The 24,407-nt window shown below is 37.5% G+C and overlaps 1 protein-coding gene across 1 annotated transcript; it reads left to right on the top strand.

Annotated features, from left to right (window-relative positions):
• Positions 1–13,404: 13,404 nt before the first annotated feature.
• On the top strand, positions 13,405–23,673 carry trib2 (tribbles pseudokinase 2). The gene is made up of 3 exons (XM_067383225.1): positions 13,405–14,414; positions 15,057–15,349; positions 21,393–23,673. Exons 1-3 carry the CDS (start codon positions 14,145–14,147, stop codon positions 21,865–21,867), a joined length of 1,038 nt encoding a protein of 345 aa, XP_067239326.1. The 5' UTR covers positions 13,405–14,144; the 3' UTR covers positions 21,868–23,673.
• The last annotated feature ends 734 nt before the right edge of the window (positions 23,674–24,407 follow it).

Here is a 24,407-nt window from a genome sequence, read left to right as displayed (position 1 = left end):
ATGTTGGTGAGTGATAAAGTCATAAATTAGATAAAGAGAAAAGGAAATGGCACATTTATGTTAAGAATATTCTTTCTCATGATCATCCATTTCAAAGTGGCAGTGTTATTTTAGAAACCAATGGCAATTAAACTTGTCTCATGTCTCAAGAATCAGTGAAATGTTCAATCATCTTGTATGCATAGTTAAATTAGTATCTGAGGAAGAATATCTCATAATAATCTCATTTTTGCAATCTCACTCCAAACTGCACTGAAGGCCATTTTAATGACAAAGTACTTCTAAAGGTGCTGACTTTACATTTTGCCGCAGTGAAATGTCATTCATTACTATGCAAAGTCTTATCTTGCTTAATCAACTGTTTCTAAGCAGCGAAATGTCTTTTGTCTCTCACAGGTATTCTGGGGTGAGTATCTTACCATCTAACTAATTGGTCTTCTTGAAAGCTAAAACCACAGAGAACTTTTTCACAAGATCACACGACTCCCACCTTGCATGAAATAATAGCGCAGGCCTGTTGTGTTAATTGATACTTCAGGGCCTTAAAAAAAGGTACACCCTATATACAGCTGTCTTACAGAATTAATAAAGTTTAAGCATTTGTGTTTTAAATGGTTTGGTATGTATTAGGTGCGAGGTTAATTTAACACACGCTCCAGGCTGCTCCTTTTACTCGCACAAGCATGCTTTTTCCACTCTAAACCACACCATTTTGATACGCATTTCTTCAAGGCATGAAAATTGGAGCTAGTTATGCTGGAGACATGCTCCTCTAATCATAATTATGGTAGCATTACTGTAATTTAGCCTCAACAGTTCGTTAACTGGCAGGAGCACATGCCACAGGCCTGTTTTGATTGTACTGCTGGGCTCTTGGTTTGCTGGATAAAACGGTCCTTATTAACGTCAGCTGCGATAGCTCAAACGCCATCATTCATCCAAGTGAAAATCTCCTGTTGGAGTCATCGGTGATGGTGGTTAAGCGCTAAAGCTTGGCCCCGTCTCGATCCATCAGGACTGATGCACCAGTGAGCTCAGCAGCCAGAGATTTCTTGCAGTAGCCATACAGCAAGCGAGGAAAATTAATTAGGCTTCCGCCATAATGATGCTTGTTGTGATGACATTATCATAAGGCTTTTTGCAACATGCTGCGTGTGGAAACATAGCAGTAAGAATGAAAAATCACAAATGAGATCTTTATAATAGTTTTCGCATGCTTGACAGAAATTAGGCTGTAGTTTTTGTGGAAAACCATGCAAAAAATTTCCTTGTTATTTCACCTTTATTTAAATAGCACTTTATACAATACAGATCAGATGTTTCAAAGCAGCTTGACAATAAACGGAAAATAATGATTAATAATGTAAACAGAATTCAATTCTGATGAACAGCAGCTACAAAGAAGTGTCATTGTTCAGTTGAAGTCAGTTCAGTGTTGATTCAGTTCGGTTTAATAACTGTGTAAAGTTCATTACTTATTTAATCGGTGACATCATCCAGTTCAGCTCTAATCCAATAGTGTCAATGCAGTCAGATCAATAATATTGCTAAATATTAAGTGTCCCCAACTAAGCAGGCCAAAAGCAACAGTCGAACCATACTCCATCAGGTGACTAAATGGAGGAAAAAAACCATTGGAAAGTTGAATAAAGCTGAAAATATGGCTGGAGAGCAACCCACGCTTTTTTAGCCAATCGGAAAATTAGCCAATAAGAAACACTTTCTGCCTGTCTATCATTTTGGGTGTTTTTTGGATTTGCTGACAGTGAAGCAACGACAGTGAAGGACGAGAGAGGACCAGGCCTGGACTATTTTACGTTATGTTTTGTTTATGGTTAGTCCCTCATGGACAACTGTCACCGCTTTTACTTTCATTTTGTGTTTGTTTATTTTCGAATTTTGGAACTAAAATGATGTTGAATGTTTGCCGGTTCCTGCCTCCTTCTTCCCTGAACGACATACAGTGTTACAGAGACTTTTTCTTCTTACAAGTCTCAAAGACATTTCTCATCAAATGTTTTTAATATTTTTATTTCACATTTATTTTATAGCTCTGTAGTGTATGACAACAATTGACTCGTTTGTGTCTATTTTTTTAAATTTGAGAGAAAATGTAGCTGGGTTTCCATTCAAACATGAAGCGTATCTTTCCAAAGTTCGCAAATAAAGAAAAAAAACAAAACAAACAAATGCAAATTAGATGAGTTTCATTTAGTCACGTGGGTTTAAAGTTCACTACATCAGAATTTATTTTGCGTTTCCATCTCCCATTATTCACATTAACTCTTTTTTGCACAAGTCAAAAACAACTTTTTTTTTTCAAATTAAGTGATTTTTTTTCTCTCGAAAATTTGCTGTTTCCAGCACTCATTTCTGATGCAATACTTCAAAATGTGCATAAAAAATAGCTACTGTAAAGTTGGAGTAGGACATATTGTTACGAACTGCTCCGAGACTTTGGTTAGAGATACAAATGCAGCTTTATTGAGACATTCCTAAATCGTAATCCATATAAGCAAAGGGTCAATAAACACGGGCAAACAATCCAAATAAGCAACAGGACAGAAAACACAGAAGGTAATCCAGAATATGAGCAGAGAATTAAAAATTAAAAAAAAAAAAAACAACACAAGGGAAACTAGGAAAATGGTGTAACAACATACAAGACTTCGCAAAGAGTGAGAAAAAACACAGGGCTTATATACACAGACATTAACAAGCTAATGACACACAGGTGGATGTAATCACATGATAATGAGTCCAGGCAAAGGCTTATGGAAAATGCAGTTTGTGATGAAATAACAAAGATGAAAGGAGTGCCCACTGGTGGAAGTCAAGGGTACTCCAGCTGGTGAATGTAATGCATATGAAGTCAAGGCAGTTTTATTTGTATAGTGCTTGTTATAACACATTGTTTCCAAGCAGCTTTACAGAAAATCATGATGCTAATGTTTATATCTTAATCTCTTCATGTCTTATAGTTGCATTTAGCGGATTAAAGCTGGATGCTTGGACAAAAATAACTGCCGATATACGGAGCCCCTATTTGACTATTCTCTTGCATTCTCTCACAAATGTTTTGTGTTCCCTCGAGAAACTTTGCGTTTGCTCACAAAACGTTTGCGTTCCCTCTAGAAATTGTTATATTTGTTAGGCTGGTTTCTTTGAACCTACTGCCCTTGCAAGATCAATGTCAGATAGCTGCGATTCAGATGGTCTGTCTGCCACCTGCGTTGGCTGAGTAAATGTCTCGACTGCCAGGCTTCAAAAGCAAGAGTCAAAGAGATTTGTGTGTGTGTTTTCCCGTGCCGTCTGTCTAGCAGATAGTAACAGGTCACAGCTCGACTGATTCACACATAGGATGGCATCGTTTTACAGGGAGTTTGATGAAGCCAGCCTTATACTTTAATATTACAGTGAATGAACAAGGGCTGGGGGGAAATTCTGATGTGAAGAACTCACTCTGTTTGAATGAGTTGGACTGAATTGACCACATCCCACAGGAAGCTGAACTGAAATGAATGGGCAAGATTTTTTACTGAATTGCAATTTAGAGGAATTCAGGTACATGCAAACACAAGTAATGTATTCTGGGAATCAATCAATCAAAAAATCAAAAAATCAATCAATCTACCTATCTATTGTTGTATCCATCCATCCATTGATCCATCCATGCAAACATTGTTCTATCATTCTATCATTCTATTGATGCATCTATCCATCGTTCCATCTATCTATCTATTGTTCTATCGTTCTATATAGTTCTGTCTTATCGTTCTATCATTGTATCATTCTATTGTTGTATCTATATATATATATATAGTTCAGTCGTGAAACTCTTCCGAGCAGCTGATTGGTTCAATTACAATGGGTCATCCAATCATTCCGTTTGTTCAATCTACGCAGCCTATTTATTCCTGACTTCAAACTGGATCAGTTCATTGCACCATGGGATTTTGCTTGCCCTCCACCTTCCCCAGCACCACCTGCCTAGATCTGCTCTAGGGGGGTTCTCCCTATGTTTACTTGCAGCAGCCTAAATTCACTTCAATGTTTTCATGTGCATTTTAGATGTCACTCATCCAGCAGCAGCGTAGCAGATCTAGTCCGCCAAGACCAAACCTATGTACATTCCATTTATATTAATTAATGCTGTTTAAATTAATTCTGAGAGTTGTCATGATTGAACTATCTATCCATTCATCCATCCATCCATTGTTCTATCGTTCTATCATTGTATCATTCTGTTGTTGTATCCATCCATCTATCCATCTATCTTTCTATCATTGTATCATTCTATTGTTGTATCCATCTATTCATCATCCACCCATCTATCTTTCTATCATTCTATTGTTGTATCCATCTATCCATCATCCACCCATCGATCTTTCTATCATTGTATCATTCTAATGTTCCATCCATCCATCCATCCATCCATCCATCCATCCATCCATCCATCCATCCATCCATCCATCCATCCATCCATCCATCCATCCATCCATCCATCCATCCATCCATCCATCCATCCCAGTTAAATTAATTTCTTTGATTGCCAAAGAAACATTTAAACTCAAATGATCTGCTTCCAACATCCTGCCATACCAATTCAAATATTTAATTATTTGTATTCTCAACCCAAGCATACTCACACATGCTCAGCACTATGATGCATTAATGAACTTTTGATGGTTCAATAATTTCCCAGTGGATAAAATCACGTCCCACTCATTGCTTTCATAAATTTTACTGGTAAATCACATTATGGTAGTAAAATATGATATGAATGTGTTTTATGTTGATTGTAACATTGCTCTTGAAGTCCAGAAATGGCAGTCATTATCACTAAAGGAATGCAAAACATCCCTCTCTATATGCTTTTTAATTGTTTATTTCACATGAATTATCCATACATGCTTTGTATATTCTCATGAGGGTTGAATCGTGTTGCCATAGCATCTGTGTTAGCAGTATCTAAAACCGGTGCAAAATGCTTTGAACAGTTAAAGGTGCAGTATGTAATAATTCTGTCCGCTAGAGGTAGCTGGAAGCCTATTCAAAACAAAGGCATAGCTTGATGACGCCAAGTTTGAGAGTGGAATCTTGGGACATGTGGTCTCCACCTCAGCAGATGGTGCAAAAAAATAGGGATAGGACTCAGGAAGAAATCATGTTCATGAATGCAATTATTAACGTTACTGTAGTATGAAGCAGAGCAGGACCGAGTATTGTGGGAGCTGAACGAGGAGCTGGAGCGATTGCGCAACACACGCCGCACAAGCAGCGGAACTTTTATTTTGCCACAGTCGCTGGCGCTGTTTCCCCTATTCCAGTCATGAGTATGAGGTAACACAGCTCTGTTTATCATATTATATACATTTGAGAGTGTTGAAAATGATGTTATAATGTTACTCTGTGCGTTCGCTCGGCGGCTGCTGTGAGACACTGTTACACACTGCAGTTAGATAGATCGATTTTAGAATATCATATTAAATGCTGGATGGCTTGTGTTGATAAATGGCATGCAGTTCCTTTTTTAAAACGTATTGTATGATGGAGAAAATTCTGTATTACTGTTACTAAAATTAAAGCTGCATCTGATTATGCTATGTTAGCTACTTGACAAAATAGTGTTTTTCTCAGGCATGGTAAAGCAAAAAATCAAGAAAATTAGATTTAAACAATAAGACTAAACGTGTTGAGCTATATAACAAAAATTAGTTTTCTGTCTATAAATATATCAAAACAGTTGTTCCCTTGTCTATTAAAACATGTAATATATTAAAGCGTCTTTGGTGTTTCCATGGTTTCTACAAGATAAAACCAGAAACTGAGGCAGACCGAGGGTCAAAGCGGGTACGACGCAATTGACAGGCAACTCCTCACATGTCCCAGCTTTGATTAACAAATTTACAAATAGTTGGAATCATTTGGGATATTGTAAATGAACAAAATATATAACACTGGCCTATTTTTTAAATATTTTACTGCAAAAAATATTACATATTGCACCTTTAACCTAGAACGTGTATGCTTGATACAGTAAATCCCCTCTGGTCGAGGGATTCAGACTCCTTTGGCCTCTTTCTCAAAATCTGTTATTGAGTTTTGAGCTTATATTGCCTCCTGGACTTGTTCAGGGTCTTCAAAGATCACAGCTCTACAATGAGACCTTCCTCCCAGCCTGCATTTTTATGCCGTTCCTCAATCTTTCAGCAAGATTCTACATAATGTATTAAAGCTTCTCTGCCTGTCATTTATTTATATGCTTTCTGCACATATTTCCACTCTTTGGGACGTTCATACCGCTACAAAATAACCGTGTGTCATTTGGCCGCCTTCATTCATTAATAACAATATGTATAATTAAATATGACAAATGTATTTTGGCGGTGCTGCTGGTCCTCCCCGATGCCTGGAGCTCAGTTCTTTCATGTTTTTATTTGTTGGACTTTTTTTTGTGTTGTTATTCATCCTGCGTGTCTGGAATCTGAGTCACCCTGGTCAATTCAAATGAAGCTATATGTTTTTTCTCCCAGTCCTTCAGAATTCTTTCTGCAGCCGGAGCCAAAAGGCTCGAGTTTGAAAATTTCCCTTGGATCTACTGAGCTAGAGGATTGGACAGAAGTTAGCCAGACAGATTCTTTGGGTTGCAGTGAAGCCTTCATAAACTTTTTGAAATCTTTCTAAAATCGAAAAATCTAGTCTTAAAGGAATAGTTCACCTAAAAATGACTTATTATGTTGTCAGTGCCAGTATTTATATACTAGTATAGTATTTATAATATTTTGAGCTTTAATTTTATATTTTCAGCTTGAATTTTCATTTTAGTTTAAGTTTTATTAAAGTTTCTTTGGACCGCAGTGATGCCTTTATAAACTTTTCTAATACTATATCAAAAATGTGTAGTTTTAAAGGGATAGTTCACCTAAAATAATGAAATTTGCCATCATTAAAGGATTAGTTCACTTTAAAATGAATATTACTCCATGATTTACTCACCCTCAAGCCAGATGTATATGACTTTCTTCTTTCTGATGAACACAATAAGAGTTATATTAATAAATGTCCTGATGCATCCAAGCTTTATATTGGCAGAAGGCGGTCTGGTGGAAGCTAGATATTTTACTTCATAACTTGTTAAATATGGATATTTTTCTTATACAAACTCATAGCTTCACTTCAGAAGGCCTTTATTAACCCCAGGATCCGTATGGAGTACGTTTATGATGGATGGACGCACTTTCTTGAGCTTCATTCTCGTTGGTCTCGTTCACAAAGCTTGGATGCATCAGGATATTTATTAATATAACTCCGATTGTGCTCATCAGGAAGAAAAAAAAGTCTTATACACCTGGCTTGAGGGTGATTAAAGCTTGGAATCAATTATTTTATCTCATATGGTGTGTCATACTGGACAACAACTGACACTGTATCTGTGACGCTTCACGATGTCCCAACAGAAAGACTAGCACGTTTAATTTATTTCCGGCCCTCCAAGACGGGTTCTGTCACATCTATAATATTGACCAATAGGAGCACAGAAACTCTGCACACATTTTCAAACATGGTGAAACAAAAGAGAGTCAATGGTATTAGTGCTGGTATTCTAACTTTTTTGGGGCTTTTCTTGTCGCTTGTTGTATTCCTCACTTGTAAGTCGCTTTGGATAAAAGTGTCTGCCAAATGAATAAATGTAAATGTTTTCTGACATTGTTTGTTTACGCTCACTAGATCCACCTCCTTAATGACATCACTCACGTTATTAAAGACGGCAAGTGATGATTGGTCAGGAGGCAATGTGTAGTCTGACATGTTTCTTGTCCATGACACAACAAGAATTTAGAAGTCAAAATCGTGACTATAATAACCGACAAAAATATTGTATAGTCTGAACCTGGCATAAAAATTAGCCATTATTTACTTACCTCATGTTGTTGTCAGTATCAGTATTCATATACTATTATTATATTTATAATAATTTTCAGCTTGTATTTTTATTTTAGTTTAAGTTTTTGTAAGTTTTAGTAAAGTTTGTTTGGGTCACAGTGAAGCTGTTACATAGTAAAATCCCCAGAGTTAAATCAACTCTGCTCAGAGTATATGGTCCCTCTCTAAATAGCGTTAAAGTAACACTGAAGCAATTTAATGAGAGCAATTTAATTTAATGAGCAAGTTAATTAGACAATTAAGCAATTAATAAGGCTGTGACTGAAGTCAGTTGTAGTTCTAGTGTTTCTCTTTTCTTCAGTGATTCTGCTTGTTAACAGCAGGTGTTCATCACTAATGCATCACTAATCACTTAATTAATTTCTTAATTATCTCATTAATTTAACTCTGCTTTAGTGTTATTTTAAAAATATTTAGAGAAGGACCATATGTACCCCGAGCAGAGTTGATTTTAACCCCGGAGATTTTGCTGTGTATAAACATTTTGAAATATTTTTTATTGTTGCAGCAGTTATTGGCTCACTAGAGAAAAAATATTAGTGAATAAAATGTCATATAGAAAAGACTTGAATGAAAATTAAATATAAATATGTACTTTTTGTTTCAAATAAGAAATAAAGTCATACATATTAATAACAACATGAGAGGGAGTAGATAATGACAAAATTCATTTTAAGAGGAACTGGCAGCATTTTTTGCCTCAAAAAGCAATCTGGATATGATTCATATTCAGTGAGATTTGCAAATTTGAGATGATGTGAGTGAGTTGTGGTAAAAATTAACTGTATGTTAGTCTGTCGTGAAACTGGAATGGACTGACATTCCAAAGCGTTTTTATCTGTTTAAAACGTTTAAAAAAAACAAAAACAAAAAAAACATTAAATTGCAGTTTTACACCCTAATATTATTGTGGTAGCTTAATGGATGGAGTAATATGTTTCTATAGTTTTCCAGAGCAGGTTTCTGCACTTCACCCACCTTGAGGCTTAAAATACAGAGATAGAGACATTTCCCAGCAGCAAAATTGCTTCATTTTCTCATGGGCGGTGTGTCTGACAGGCGTGAGTGCCATTGCTGTAGGGGGTTAATTAAGATTTTAGCCATCCCCGCTGACCTTTGGAAACTTCCAGGAGAGATCATCTCTCTACTTCCAGGCAGCCGCCGCTGTTCCCACTTTGAAGTTTCCCAATTTAGCACACTTTAGCAGAGACAACTGCACAGAAGAGAGTTAGAAATGAGTCTATACTGAAAACGAGGCACTTTGGTAAAGATAATCCCATTTTTACTTACACATTCAGTCTGGTTGCTTTTCTCTGTGTGACACAAAGTGGTTTGACCTAAATATGAGAAGATATCTCCACAGCCTCCATGCATTGTATTTGGGTCTATTAGAGAGGGTGAAATGGAGTCATTTGAACTCACTCTTTGGAAAGAAGTTAAACCCAGCCTGGGAAATCCTGACCCACTTTGAGTTTGAAATAGTCAACAAGGATGAAGAGTTTAAGAGCATGGACAGCTATTTTTTCAATACACTCTTAAAAAATAAAAAGGTAACACTTTACAATAAGGTCTCATTAGTTAACATTACTTTAACATGAACTAAGAATGAACAATACTTCTACAGCATTTATTAATCTCTTATACTAATACATTATTAAAATCAAATGTTGTATTTGTTAACATTAGTTAATGAACACTAACATGAACGGCTGGATTTTTATTAACTAACATTAACAAAGATTAATAAATATAAAGATAATAGAATGCAATGGAAAGGTCCATGAATGTTAAAGGTTCCTCATGGAACTGGTCTCCATGATTTTGATCGCTTTTGGATTTTCCAAGTAAGGCATGTTCCTGGATCAACATTTTTTGTTGATTCTGGAACAACATTCCTGTCTAAAAACTTAATGTCCCTAACCAAAATCAGAGGGAAATCTTTGGTGAATAACACTGATGTAGAAGCATTTAACCCTGATTGTAAGCTTACATTGACATAAACTGTAAACTTGTCCCTCAAATCTGATTGGTTGATTGGAATGTTGTTTCTGGATCAGCAAAGATGTTGATCCAGGAACATGTTGTACTTTGTAAAATCACGTTTTCCCCGCTGTAGTCCATGATTCTGGAAGAAAGGGGCTGTTTATGTGACAATCTCATGAAGCGTGGGCACACCGAGGCCATGAACTGCAGGAAAAAGCTATCGGCTCCCCCTTTGCAGTGTTATGTCAGGGGGTGGAATCTGTTTGGAATGAACAGCTCTGTCTGTGTTTCTCATCCAGCTGTGTGCATTCCATATGACGCCCTGCATTCCACAATGGAGAATTGCTCAATCCTTCACTCACCTTCCACCCCCTACTCCGCTTATACTCGGCTTTGGTAAAGCAGGAGCTTGGGAATGCAAAGGGGGAAGTCACTTTCTCAGATGAACAAAACAAAAGAATCATGACTGCTTTGCGGTATGTAAAAAATCCCTATGAAGACATAGCTGAGACTATTTAAGGTTTTTAATAAACTTGAACATGCAAAAAAAAAAAAAAAAAAAACTTATTATAGGGATAGTACGCCTAAAATGAAAATTCAGTCATCATTTACTTTCGAAACCAGTCACTTCCTTTTATGAATATCCAACACTATATTGTCCAATGTCTGTTCCTCACACAAATCTATTGTATGGCTTTAGAAGACATGAAATACAGCACACAAGTTGTATGGACTACTTTTAAAATGCTTTTTTGTCCTTTTAGAGCTTGTCAGAGCCTGGATTCCATGTTATTTCCTTGAACGGAGGAACATTCCCTAAAATGTGTGATCCACAAAAGAAAGAAAATCATACAGTATGGGTTTGAAACAACATGAAAGTGAGTCAAATCAAAGTCCCTTTCAAGGAAAGTCTGTTCACTCAGCAGTCATATTTGCCAGGCAGCTATTTCAGGCATCCAAGACCAAGTCCCATCTATTTGAATGGAGGAGTCCTGAAATCTCGAAAACTAGTGGTCGAACTCACAATTAAATAACATAAATACAACAGTTTTGATTTTGGATGAACTCTCCATATAACATTTCAACTGTGGGGTACATAAATATGTCACTCTACCCACCATTCACTGTTACTCACAATAAACACTGTGTGAATGTACCAGTGGGAGGCACAACAATGCCATTCATCCAAAACACACAAATGAAAAAAAATCCCCTTGATTCCTCAATGTACTCTTCCAGTACATATAATCGGTTTTGAAATTCAACACCAACTCGTACAAATCATAACATTGTGCAAAAAAACTAACAAGACACGATACATCTGGAAACACAGACATAACAGACAGCAGTGAGTTTTTGTCACTCATCAGTCAAACTCTCAGATCATTGTGGTAAAACTTACATCACTTCATCAATGCCACACTGAATGAATGAGTATGATGTATCAGCTCTTGTGAGATAATGTGGCAGATATATATGAGTCATATCTAAATATGACTTCATGTTCCTGAAATTGCAGGGTACAGCAACATTTGTTTTTGAGGAATTGATTATGAATGAATCTTGGGTGATTATTATGAATATTTTTTCTCACATATATAATGAAATTTGCTTCATTGTCAGAAAATTGTCACAAGACAAAAAATATATTTTATTATTATCATTATTAAATATATTAGGCCTGCCTTATATGTTTAAATATTTTATTTATTTATTTTTAGCATGGAATATGAACAATATATATCCTGTAGCCTTATATGGACATAATATACCCAAAATTGTTGTAGTGGTTTGTATAGCTGTAGCATGGATGTCCACACATCTGTTTTTTGTTCAGAAACACGGTACAGCATCCTGGATTTTTAAAGCAGGGAACAGACATGCTATTAACATGTGTGGATTTAACCTCAGTCACCATCTGGCCAAGAATTCCATTACGTCTGCCTAAATACACTATACTGCTAGGCGACCTACTTGTTCTTGTTATTTTCCACATGTCAGGAAAATAGTTTTGTGAGTTTTGTAATAATGCTTTGTAATAGCTTACGTTTCTGTAAACAAAAGTTAGATGCCCGAATATGTGAAATATGCTTGCGAATACAAAGATTAGGACTGGTTATAAACAAGTGCTGTCATTATTTATCACTTTGTTATAGATGTACACATCACTTATATAAAAATATATATTTTTAAATTGTGTTTTAACGTGTTATGTTTAAAAAGATAGCTGACGTTCAAGTCAGGGTGATCAAATATGAAAGATGAACCCTCAAAAGGAAATTATGACACAAATGCATATAGATACACACATGCCTAATTCTCATTGCGACATAGTTAAAGGATTAGTTCACTTCAGAATTAAAATTTCCTGATAATTTACTCACCCCCATGTCATCCAAGATGTTCATGTCTTTCTTTCTTCAGTCGAAAAGAAATTTTGGTTTTTGAGAAAAACATTCCAGGATTTTTCTGCATATAGTGGACTTCAATGGGCACCAACAGGTTGAAGGTCCAGATTCAGTGCAGCTTCAAAGGGCTCTACATGATTCCAGACGAGGAATAAGGGTCTTATCTAGCGAAACAATCGGTCATTTTCTAAAAAACAAAACAAATTTATATACTTTTTAACCACAAATGCTCATCTTGCACTGCTCTGCGATCCGCCATGCATCTAATTTTCTCCCCCAACATCAAAATCATCAAATATTGTTTTTTTTTGTTTTTTTTTTTTTTGTAAAGGGCATTTGACTTAATCTTTGCACGTTTGCTTTGTAGACACTGGATCGGTATTTCCGCCTACATCGCGTGCAACCTTTCCAACTTGATTACGTCATGCGTGGCACATCGCAGAGCAATGCAAGACGAGCATTTGTGGTTAAAAAATATATAAATTTTTATTTTTTTTTAGAAAATGACCGATTGTTTCACTAGATAAGACCCTTATTCCTCATCTGGGATCGTTTAGAGCTCTTTGAAGCTGCGCTGAAACTGGACCTTCAACCCGCTGAACCCCACCGAAGTCCACTATATGCATAAAAATCCTGGAATGTTTTCCTCAAAAACCTTCATTTCTTTTCAACTGAAGAAAGAAAGACATTAACATCTTGGATGAGTAAATTATCAGGAAATGTTCATTCAGAAGTGAACTTTTCCTTTAGGATAAGGATCAGGGTTTGATGTAATTTTTGCATCATTGCACAAACCAGCTGAAATCAAAGTCCCTTTAAGGCTGACATTTAATCATAACACTCTCTAGAATTCACCATATAGACAGATAATTTAGGGTGCTTCAATTAAATGGTAAGGACAACAATTATCTCACATGACTGCACGGATGGCTTGCTTGCAAGAGTGTGGATGTGTCAGCATCAAGCGAGCGGCCAATGGGAGAGCGTTTTGGCCGTGACGTCAGGGGGGCTGGTCGTGCGCGTGGAGAGCTCCAGTCAGTCCCGCGAGCGCAGTCAGTCAGTCAGTCAGCTCGTGTGTGTAGCTGACCCTCGCGTTCAGTGGACTAGATTCCCAGCCACGTAAGTAAGATGATGAAGATAATGGTGTCTTGTTGCTGAAACAAGGGATAGGCCCGGGGAGAACGTCGGCCGTCCCTTTTTGTCTTTTTCCAAATCAGATTCATCCGCCGGAGATCGTCGGAGTTTAGTTGCTCGCGAGGAGGAGGACATCCACTTCCCAGGCGTAACAAAAGGCGGCTCGCGACCTGGAGGAAATTTTTCCTAGCCATATTTGGTAGATGCACGGACATGATTCGCGTGGAGGCCCGCTTAAAAGAACACGGAGAACCCTCTCAGGATATCTGAACACAGCCGGCACTTTTTGCCTTTTAATTTAATGCAAAAAATCTATTCTTTACCTGCTTCGCTGCATCGACCGTGACGTCACAACCTTTACATTCGGTGACCGCGCCGATACGTGCATTTTTGGCTCTAATAACAAAACCGTGCTTTTCTTTGAGGGCACAGTGAGCATAGAGGTCACAATTCGTGCATGCACGTCATTGCATTTGTGCTCAAATGACGCCACATTGTCATTGCAATTAACGCACATGCATGCGATCATCAGTTTGAGCATTAAAGTCAAGGGGAATCGCCGCTGCCTTCATGCCCAGTGTTAAATAGAGGGCATCTGTCTGTCATTCACTTCCACCCCCCTCTTGAGACCGTCTGAACCCTCCTGATCTGGACGAACCTCCTCCTATACTCATGAACATACAGAGATCCAGTCCCATTAACATTTCGCGTTATGGGAGATCGAGGTATAAAGCACACGACTTTGAGGAGCTATCTTGCCTAAGGACTACAGAATCCAGCCAGAGTTTCAGTCCCAATTTAGGATCTCCCAGCCCCCCTGAGACCCCTGACTCCTCTCACTGCATTTCTTGCATCGGAAATTACCTTTTGTTGGAGCCCATTGAGGGAGACCACGTTTTCAGAGCCACCCACCTGCACAGTGGGGAAGAGCTCGTGTGCAAGGTAAGAGAAACACACTTATGCATGTCATTTTGTAATGGAACACTTATGCAGTTGCATCAGCTATTGATAGAGACATAAGCATGACATGCATCTCTGGCTTATTGCATCCATTTCCAATGTGTTTTATGATGTATTATCAAATGAATGTGATTCTTCAACAATGACATGAAGTGATGAGTTACAGTCACGTGCAAATAAAAGCATGAGGGAATACCCCTGGAAAGTGTGTGCATACAGCCCATGCATTCATGCATGCAAGTCCACATGACTTTGAAACATAAGACACACTGAATGGGCTGACATGGGCAAAGAGCCATTAGTGAAAACCTCTTATCTTCTGATGAGAGAATGGCCTCAGATGTCCACCTCTGTCGTGTTATATTTAGCCCGTTTCTCTCTTTTAGGTGTCTGTTACTAAGCAACATTAAAATTCAATGTATGTTTTGGGGACTCGGAGATGCAGCAGAGGTGGAATGCCTTTAGACTCTGCGCTGCATGGATTTCCATTCTTTTGTTTCAGAATTATGCATTGAATCTAACGATGCTCTTGTCTTGGAGGGCTTATACCTTTGCGCTCCACCTGAGATGTTGGGAAATCGATGACGACTACTAATTGAATTCAAAATGCTCTCTCTCCTCCAGGTGTTTGATATCAGTCGATACCAGGAGTCCTTGGCTGCTTACTTCGTGCTGGGCACCCATGAGCACATTAACCAGATAGTGGAGATTCTTCTGGGGGATACGCGAGCGTACGTGTTCTTCGAGAGGAGCCATGGCGACATGCACTCTTTCGTTCGCACTTGCAAGAAGCTGCGAGAGGAAGAGGCTGCCAGACTTTTCCATCAGATAGCATCAGCTGTGGCGCACTGCCACGACAACGGCCTGGTCCTCAGAGACCTCAAGCTGAGGAAGTTCGTCTTTAAGAACGAAGACAGGTAAAGAAGTCACTAATAAAGTGGTTGCATTCAAACAGAACATGCACATTTGATCTTTAATGAGAGTTTTGTACATGGAGGCATGTTATTTACAAAATGTGATTTTAGCATGGTAAATATCATGGTATATTAAATTCACTTGACAAACACAGTTTTATTTCCAGTGCTGGTGTATTTCCTATTGAAACAAACATATTGAAGGTGTTTTTAAATAGCCGATATCTTTTAGCTTGTATACAATCGAGAACCATGATATGCGACTTGCTATTGTTAGTTGTTGGCAGGTGGCGTTAGGGGACATTCTCATTCTAAAGAGCATTTGATTTGACACAAATTTGGTTACACCCCTGAGTTAAAGATCATAAATATTTTTGGTTAATTTTTCTTGGGAAAAAAAAAAAAGACTAAAGGCCCGTTCACACCAAGAACTATAACCATAAAGATAACGATACAGATATAGTTCTAAAAATTGTTCTAAATATAAAAGAATAGCACACCACAGCTATATCAATATAGAGAAACGATATCATTGGGATCACTTTCAGAAAGTTTTTTTCCAGCTGTTGAACGATAAAACACTGACAGCCAATCAGAATCCAATTCTAATTTAAGGGCTCGCCCATTAAAAATGGCAGACGACATTGCGGAGAAGTTAATCGCCGAGGTCCAGAAAAGGCCACCATTGTTTGACAAGTCAAACCCCCTTTTCAAGGATACTTTAAAGAAAATGGATACATGGAAAACAATCGGTCATACCCTCGGAATAAACGGTGAGAAGTATTAACGATGAGATCATTATGCCAGGTTAGCAAACAGCGTAACATAAAATTACCTCCGGTATCCAGCGCTAGTTCCGACACCATTGTCTTGCTTCCATTGAAGTTGCATTGAAAAAGACTAGGCGTTGTTTTTATTCCACTATATTGACTTTGTCTGTTAGATTAGATCGATTACACTAGCTATTCACTCAAAACATAGCATGCTGCGGACATCTGCTGGCCAAAGCCGTGTACTCGTACTCATTAAAATGCTCAAGTGTCGAGCGCACATTCATTTTTCACAGACATTGCTAAAATGTTTATAGTCCGATCGAATATGTCAATAGCAAAGAGAGTAAAATGATGCTCCTATTACTAAGGTTACATGATGGTAAGGACAGAGAGAGAGCTCACTTCTGCTGCATGCAATCTGCAAATTCAGTACAAGTATCATTGAGTATCAAAAAAGAAAGTATCGGAATTGGATTTGTTCTGGAAAAAGTTGTATCTGTGCATCCCTACTGTCAATATTGTAGTGACATGAAGCACAGCTCACACAGAAGTCGCTTTCAAACCAGCTAGCTCTTCTTGTTTGTCAAAGTGGCGAATTTGAACTTAAACCTGTTGCGATGTCTGCATTTGGAAATCTTTCGCCATTGAGCAAAATTTCTATTCGCGTGAATTCCTATTTAAATAAATTTTCGCAGACGAAATCCAGTTTCCAAACAAAGATAAATTTGATTGCATCCTAAATTTTAAATGCGCATTAGTACTATATTTTTGTTTTGTGAACGTTTAGAAGAGTATTATCATATTAATGGCCTTAAAGATGGTTGACACGGGCAAAAAGTTACTCAAGTTCTGTCTTTAATGAGGTAGTCATTCCATATTGTGATATAAACCCAAGTACTGTGGGTTTTACCGTGGTTTTATCTCATACTATCAGTGTACCATGGTACCACCACAGTTCTTTTTTGTAACTAGTGTTAAAATGTATTGACTGTCTGAAATGCTACAGGTCTTTATTAATTTACCCATACAGGCCTTTAAACAGTGCATTTACAGTATCAGACTAATGTGAAATTAGGGTGATATTGTAAATGCATTATTTAAATTCTTTATAACACGTTTCTGGTCTATACATTAGCGGGAAAAAAAAATTACTGAACCTGAAATTAAAAATGAAATTCAGCCAAAAACTGAAATCCAGTGTCAGTTAATGGTTTTGGCCTACTAAAATGATTTCTTTCCAAAACCTAAAATATTTTTTTTTGCTTTTTATTTGCGGTTGAATAGTTTTGGTTACTGAAGTTTTGGTGCATCACTACTCTTCATGTCATTCATTTGTTATTATGATACAAAAAAGTTTTTTGAGGGTTTTTTTTTTTATGCTCCATCTTTGAAATACCGTTTATTTTTGTCTGACTTTGCCAAACCCTCATATTTTTCGACCCTTCTCCAACTTTTCACACTCTGATCAGTTTCCAATGGATAAAATGAAATCCCCGTCCTCTATTTTGTTTTTCTTTTTTGCATATCCTGTTTCGCTCTGAAATATGTCCATTTTATGGAAGTAAAATGGGTTTTGAAGGCATTGTTGATTTTCTTTTTCTTTTTTTTTTTTTACAAAATTAACATGCCATGTTAACATGACATGTTCAGCAGTCTGAAATAATCCCAAGTGTGTGTTATGAATCTGGGTGGCCTTCCCGTTTAAGCTAAATGGCAGTTGCCCCACTGGCCAAATGAGTCAGCTCAGCTAGATTCCCTCTGGCTCACTCGATGGAAATGGAGAACGTTGCCCGCTGCTTAAAATGTGAGCTCGGTGACCTTACTGTTCCCATGCTCTGTGGTCTGGTGCGTCAGCCGTCCACCTTTCAGTGAGTGATTGCAGATGAGCGCAAGTAGACGTGGCCAAGGGTGGTGAGTATTACCCTGGCCAGAAATCAAACACCAAGGGCGCACCAAGATTGGAACCAGAGAGGAAAATGAGCCAGACAAAACTGCATTCTTTGGCGTAGTGGGTTCCTGACCTGGTTATGTCATGAAGGACGCTCGTAAGATTCTACTGTCACACGTTAGAGACCGCAGTGCAGCTCTTCTGGAATCACTCCCTAATGTAATAGTTTGTGCATCCACGTGTCGTCCTCCGTTTTTCCTACTTTCGTGTGGGCCGGTGTTCTTTGCAGGCTCTTGACCTGGTGTAACTCAGCTGCGTCGTGGAGCTGTGACTCACATATGCTGCATGTCATTAAGAGAACATTTCCAGCATGCCGTGTTCTCTTTGCACAGATGCATTCTGCCGGTGCATGGAAACGGGTCACAAGTTCAGGTCAGAGAAGGGGCACCCTATTCATTTCTGACCTTCAGGTAATTTAGACACCCTGAAACCCATCCACGCAGCAGGATACTGCTTGTCGTGAAAAATAATATGACTATTTTGAGCTCAGAGGATTGCATGTTTTGCTGAGACTTAGTGGGCGTATGGTTTCATTCGGATAGTTTCTGATTCAGAATCTGAGTCACAAGGCAGCGTGCAAAAGACCTCAAAGATGTTTTCATTGGATATGCTGTTTTTATTTTTTGTCTTTGTTTGTAACTTGGGCTGCACGATGGAGCCGAACTCTGTGTTTTTCGGCTTTTTGACAATTGAGCAATGTCACATGAGCAAGAGTGCACATAACTGTATTAAAGTTTGGGGTTGGTAAGATTTAAAAAAAAAAAAAAAATTTTTATAAGAAGTCTCTTATTCTCTCCTAGACTGCACAAAACGCACACAAACACATGCACACACACACAGATATGCTCTTTAATGAATAGAAAATTAAAAGAACAGCATTTATATGAAATATAAATCTATTGTATATGTATTTACTGTCACTTTTGATCAGTTTAATACATCCTTGCTGAATAAACATTAATTTTATTCATTCATGTATATGTAAATCCAATATTTTCACTTTTATCTCAGTATTTTACTAATTGTTACCACTTGCTTTTAAGTTTATGGTGCAAATGAATCATTGAATCATAGTTATGAATCTTTTTATAGAACCTGGACTGATTCGTGAACATGATTTAAACTTAGCCTAAACCTGTTTTTGCTTAAGTTTAAATCAGAGGCCTTATTAAAAACATCTGTCTTGATGCTCAGAAAACTGCTAATTAGTCTGACACACTTTTTTGAAAACATAATGGCCAAATAAAAAGCATCTTAAAATATCACCGGATTCATTGTGAATATATTGTGAATATATATACCAGATTGTTTATCGTCTGTATGCTTCATGTTTTGCATTATTGTGCAAATTACAAGATTACAGTGGAAAAACTAGGATCACAGGGAAATAGTGATGGTTTGAGGAATTCCATCTGTGGTGCTGCATTATTCCTGCTTTTTATAATTCTGAGGATGAATTCCAGATTTCCCTCTGGATTACAGTGGCAGGAATGTCCAGAGGCTATCTTTATATTGCTTTTTTATGCAAGGGATTTACAATCCAATATATAGAGTATATTTATGCTTAGCTGTCAAAAGCTACTATCCTATAGTAACTATAGTAGAGGAAAATATGATTTGAAAGTTGTTGTTTTTTTGTTTTTATTTTTTCATTTTGGATCGACAGATTTTGAAGTATAAAGATGATCAAATTGTTTTTGGCCAGGTCATCATTTTGCATTAAAGGCCATAAAGGTGATCCATCATGAAAGCCCACACAATCAAACATTTGCTTCATTGTTTTTATTTTAGAACTAACTTTATATATTTTGAAACAACGTTTTATGTGCATAATGTTTTCAGCTTTTGTTCGGTTTCGTTCATCTGGATTTTGCTCCATTTCGTGTACTTTTTTAGTAATTTCCCATTGAAATTCGATAGCTTGTTCGGTTTTGGGATAATCCATCTTGAAACCAGAATGGCCAATGCTTTGTCCGAAATTGCATACTGTATAGTAGGTACTACATATGGTTTAAAACTTTCTTTGTGACCTTTTAAAAAAAAAAGTACATTCTATATAATATGAATGTGTGTAGTATGAGTAAAATTCAGACATATTACATCTGCCATGTTGTCATTGTCATGTGACATAGGGCGTCAGTTCCATTTGCAAATGCTCTCCTGTGGCCTCATGGGAAAGTAAAGTGTCCATTGAATGCACACTTCAGAATTTCACCGGAAGTAGCAGGTCATCCGGGTACTTTTTGCTAGTATTTTATGAATACTATGAATTCGGACATACTTCTGTGCACATACTGATTTTTAACCTAATATAGAGTATGGAAGTAGGCATATTTGGACAGCGCAAATATTTATATATTTAATTTTAAATGGTCCATCTTGAATGGATAATATAAAATTGTAAGATACATGTTTGTTTGTTGCTTATTCCTCTTGGAAGGTCATTGATGGTCCCATTTAACTGTTACAATCTATTTTGAAAGCCAGCAAACCAATAATTTACACCTTAAAACCCTCTACGGACATTGAAGCTCGAATCGCCATTGGCTATAATTGTTTTATTGTACTCTCTAGACTTTTTACATGGAATGCAAAGCAATACAATTGAAAAAAAACACTACATAAATATAATATAACATATAAAGGTAGATATAAAGATTAGGTAGATTATGTACAGAAATTGAATAAAGTAATCAAATGTAAAATAACACCGTATAAATTGCAGATGCAAATGCAGATGAATCCTTATCAACGTTACAAAAGTTATTCAGTCAAAAGAATTTTTTTTTTTTTCAGTAAGTCTGTTGTTTGATTAACACTAAAAACACAAACAGTAGCATGAAAATTAGGCTGCTGTCACTTTAAGACATAATGCACGCACCCAATATACTGATATATACTGACACTTGGGTTTTATTTCTCGACTGTTTACGTTCACTTAATATATAACGGACTATGCTTACTAGGATACACGCCAAGACGGGCATTTCTGTGAAATTCTCCATTCAAGCCCCACATGTGTTCTCTCGTGTTGAGTGCATGTGTGAGAGATAGCGACAGAGGGCGCTCTCAGCCAAGCGACAGTGCGTAAAGCGTAAATATCTGCGCTCAACTTATTTTTTTTTCTTACTCAATTACAGGCGACTGTAATCTTAAAATATACTAGCCATTGGCTAATTAAAGAAATTTTTTTTTAGTCGCCTCTTGTGAAATTTGTTCACATATGCGAGTGATTTACTCGCATTGTAGAGGGTTGCTTTATTATGTGCATAATGTCTTCAGATATGCATTTAATGTGCTTTTTTTTTTAAATTGTCTTTCCCAGGAGCCTTGTAAAATTGGAGAGTTTGGAGGATACGTACCTCCTAGAAGGGGGTGATGATTCTCTCTCGGACAAACACGGCTGTCCAGCCTACGTCAGCCCAGAAATTCTCAATGCAAATGGCAGCTATTCGGGTAAGGCAGCGGATGTTTGGAGCTTAGGCGTGATGCTCTACACCATTCTGGTGGGCCGCTATCCATTCCACGACGTGGAGCCCAGCTCGCTGTTTAGCAAGATCCGTCGCGGCCAGTTCAGCATCCCCGAGACGCTAACGCCCAAGGCGCGATGCCTCATCCGTAGCATCCTGCGGCGAGAACCGGCGGAACGCCTCACCTCCCGAGAGATCCTGGACCATCCCTGGTTCTCGGCTTCCGTCGGTCCGGCGGTCGCCGCCAACCACGGAAGAGGCGAACGCGAGTTGGACCAAATGGTACCGGAGGCCAATATGGAAGAAGAACTAGAACAGTTCTTTAGCTGAGCACAAGCTCCTCAGACATTATGCCACGTCCTTTTAGATTATCAGAAAAAAGAAATACACTCATTACAGTGGTGTCTATCGTTATTTCTCATTCCGTGGAGAGACATGGTCGATTCTGGCTAGGGTGACGTTGAACACCCTAAGCTACAACTTCTGGACAAAGCTAAATGCTGATGGCGTCGAGTGATGTAGCAAGACTTTGGTTTTTCATTTATTTCCGTTCTTTTTCTCGTTTTCATTTTACGTGGTGCTCACGAGGCGTACGAGTCACAGTAAGCTACAAACATGCATTACAGCACAGGAGACCGCAGCCAAGGAACAAAGAAAATATCAGGCAAAACTGCTAAACCTCTCCTGTTTCCAGCATTGATTTGTCGAAGTTGTTGACCGTGTCTTCGTTTTATTTTTTGATCTTTTCTTTGAATGCTATTTGTTGGTTGTGCCTCAATCTGATCCTCAGTTTATTTAAAGTATATCAGTAAACCTGTTTGCTCTTCGACAGCCCTCCACTTCAATACCGCAAACACCATGTCATGTTTTTTTTGTTTCTGATCCATTACGGCTGCATTAAGAAAGATTTTGTGTTGCATTAAGCTGTTCCTTTTACTATTATTGCTGCTTTTTTCGCTCTAACCATAACTGAAACTTTTTCTCCGTGAGCCTTCAGAAAATAAAAAAAACGTCAAGCACTTGACTCGCCTAGGCTTGGAGATCCACTCTGAACTAGTGACATATATTTAACTTTTAGTTTGTTTTTCTTTTGCTGGAGCAAAATGTATCTTTTTTAAATTTTATTTATAATGTAACTACTACTACTATATTTAAAAAGAAATACGTGCAGGGTTTTTTCGTTTTTCTTAACCGCCAGTTTTCACAAATATTGTAGGCAATACATTTGACACAGGACAGGTTTGACTTTTTGTACCAAAGTTTGTCCCAAGTTGGAAGGTCTACGATTTAACGTCAGTGCCAGTAATCGCGCACCCCAAACTCACGCTGACCGTACTCCTTATTTTTTATTTTTATTTTTTTTAGTTTTTTTTTTTTGCATTTAACTCCATAAATATTAGACGATATTTCTACGACTACACCGTCTCGAGTACCTCATGTTAACTACTGCCTGCATAGGTCTGTGAAATGATCATGTTTTGAATGGGTACATGTAGACATGTTTCGTCGTATATCAATGTTACTTGAAATCGTGATTTATATCTAGTCAATGGCATGTGCCCTTTGAATGCTTTAGCCTGCCTAGCAAGAGGGGAGTTCGTTTTTTCCATTTTTTTTTTTTTTCCCTTGAAGAATCTTGCAAAGGATTTACTAGGAGTCCAGTTGCGCTTTGGAGTTCCTTTTCATCGTTTTATTTTAGTTTTTTTCCCCTTGGTCATTGTGCTTTTCCCTCGTTATGTAGAAGGAACTTGCCTACCTAATTTGGTGCTGATTAGGTGCTAATTTTGAAGGATGTTTTTCTTTTTTCATTCTTTTTTTTTCTCTCTCTCATGATTTCAAGGGGAGGGGGGAGTGCATGGTGGGATATCTGCCTCAGATGCTCTGATTGTAATGTATCAAATTTTGGTGTTTTGTCCAGATTTATTCAGTAAATAAATTGTGAACTGCACACTGAATGCTGTATCTTTTTATACAATCTCTAAAGTACGTAAACAGACAAATAAAACAACTGACTGGTCATATTCAATCATATTGTACATATTTAAAACATTTTTAAAAGTACATATGTGCATGCATGCCCATATACGTATATATAATGTATTTACATGTATGTATTGTATTGTAGTATTATGAAGAGATGGTGTATAAAACATATAAACACATTTTCAAAACCTTTCACTCAATATTTACAAAAAATATTGGTGTAATAATTGGCTCATATCATTATAGGAGTTTAAAAACCCCCAAACCAACTCAGTATAACTATATATGTTTAATTTGTTTGTATACAGCTATGGAAAAAATTAAGAGACCACTCCTAGTTCAGAAATCAATGTTAAGTGGTCTCTTAATTTTTTCCATAGCTGTGTATATATGTGTAATATATATATATATATATATGTCAGTACAGTACAGTGTAGAACTGACACTAGAAGAATAAATACTTCTGTTAATTATCAGAGGGTGCCAATAATCTCAAAATGGATGATTAATTAATCATGATTTATATTCAGGCCTTTTTTATACCCATTGGTGTTCATAATTTATAGTCTAGATGATTTAATGCACTTGATCTTCTGGACATTAAGACCTGTGATAATTCTCTTGCAGACATCAGTCTTTGACTTTAAAATAAAACCCCCCCCCCCCCCCCCCCCCACACACACACACACACACACAAGCAGACTGGTTGATTTCATTGCTTGGCTGCCACTAAATCTGACTAAAGCCTGCTGGGAAATAATCCATCAAATACAGATTAATGCTTTGTGCATTGGGCCCATTTTATATGACCTGCAGCCTCGGTGTCATGTGCAGTCATGCCTTTCAATGTGCCGTACATTTACCGCTTGTGTCCCTTGTGGACCAGA

Source organism: Chanodichthys erythropterus, chromosome 4 (assembly GCF_024489055.1).
Source record: "Chanodichthys erythropterus isolate Z2021 chromosome 4, ASM2448905v1, whole genome shotgun sequence".
Taxonomy (NCBI): Eukaryota; Metazoa; Chordata; class Actinopteri; order Cypriniformes; family Xenocyprididae; genus Chanodichthys; species Chanodichthys erythropterus.
Note: the sequence above shows the minus strand (reverse complement) of the source record. Positions and strands in the feature narration are given on the sequence as shown.

Coding starts and splice junctions, on each gene's coding strand:
- trib2 (XM_067383225.1), top strand. CDS start 14,145: ATGAACATACAGAGATCCAGTCCCATTAACATTTCGCGTTATGGGAGA. Junction 14,415..15,056: donor GGGAAGAGCTCGTGTGCAAG/GTAAGAGAAACA, acceptor TCTCTCCTCCAG/GTGTTTGATATCAGTCGATA. Junction 15,350..21,392: donor GTCTTTAAGAACGAAGACAG/GTAAAGAAGTCA, acceptor TGTCTTTCCCAG/GAGCCTTGTAAAATTGGAGA.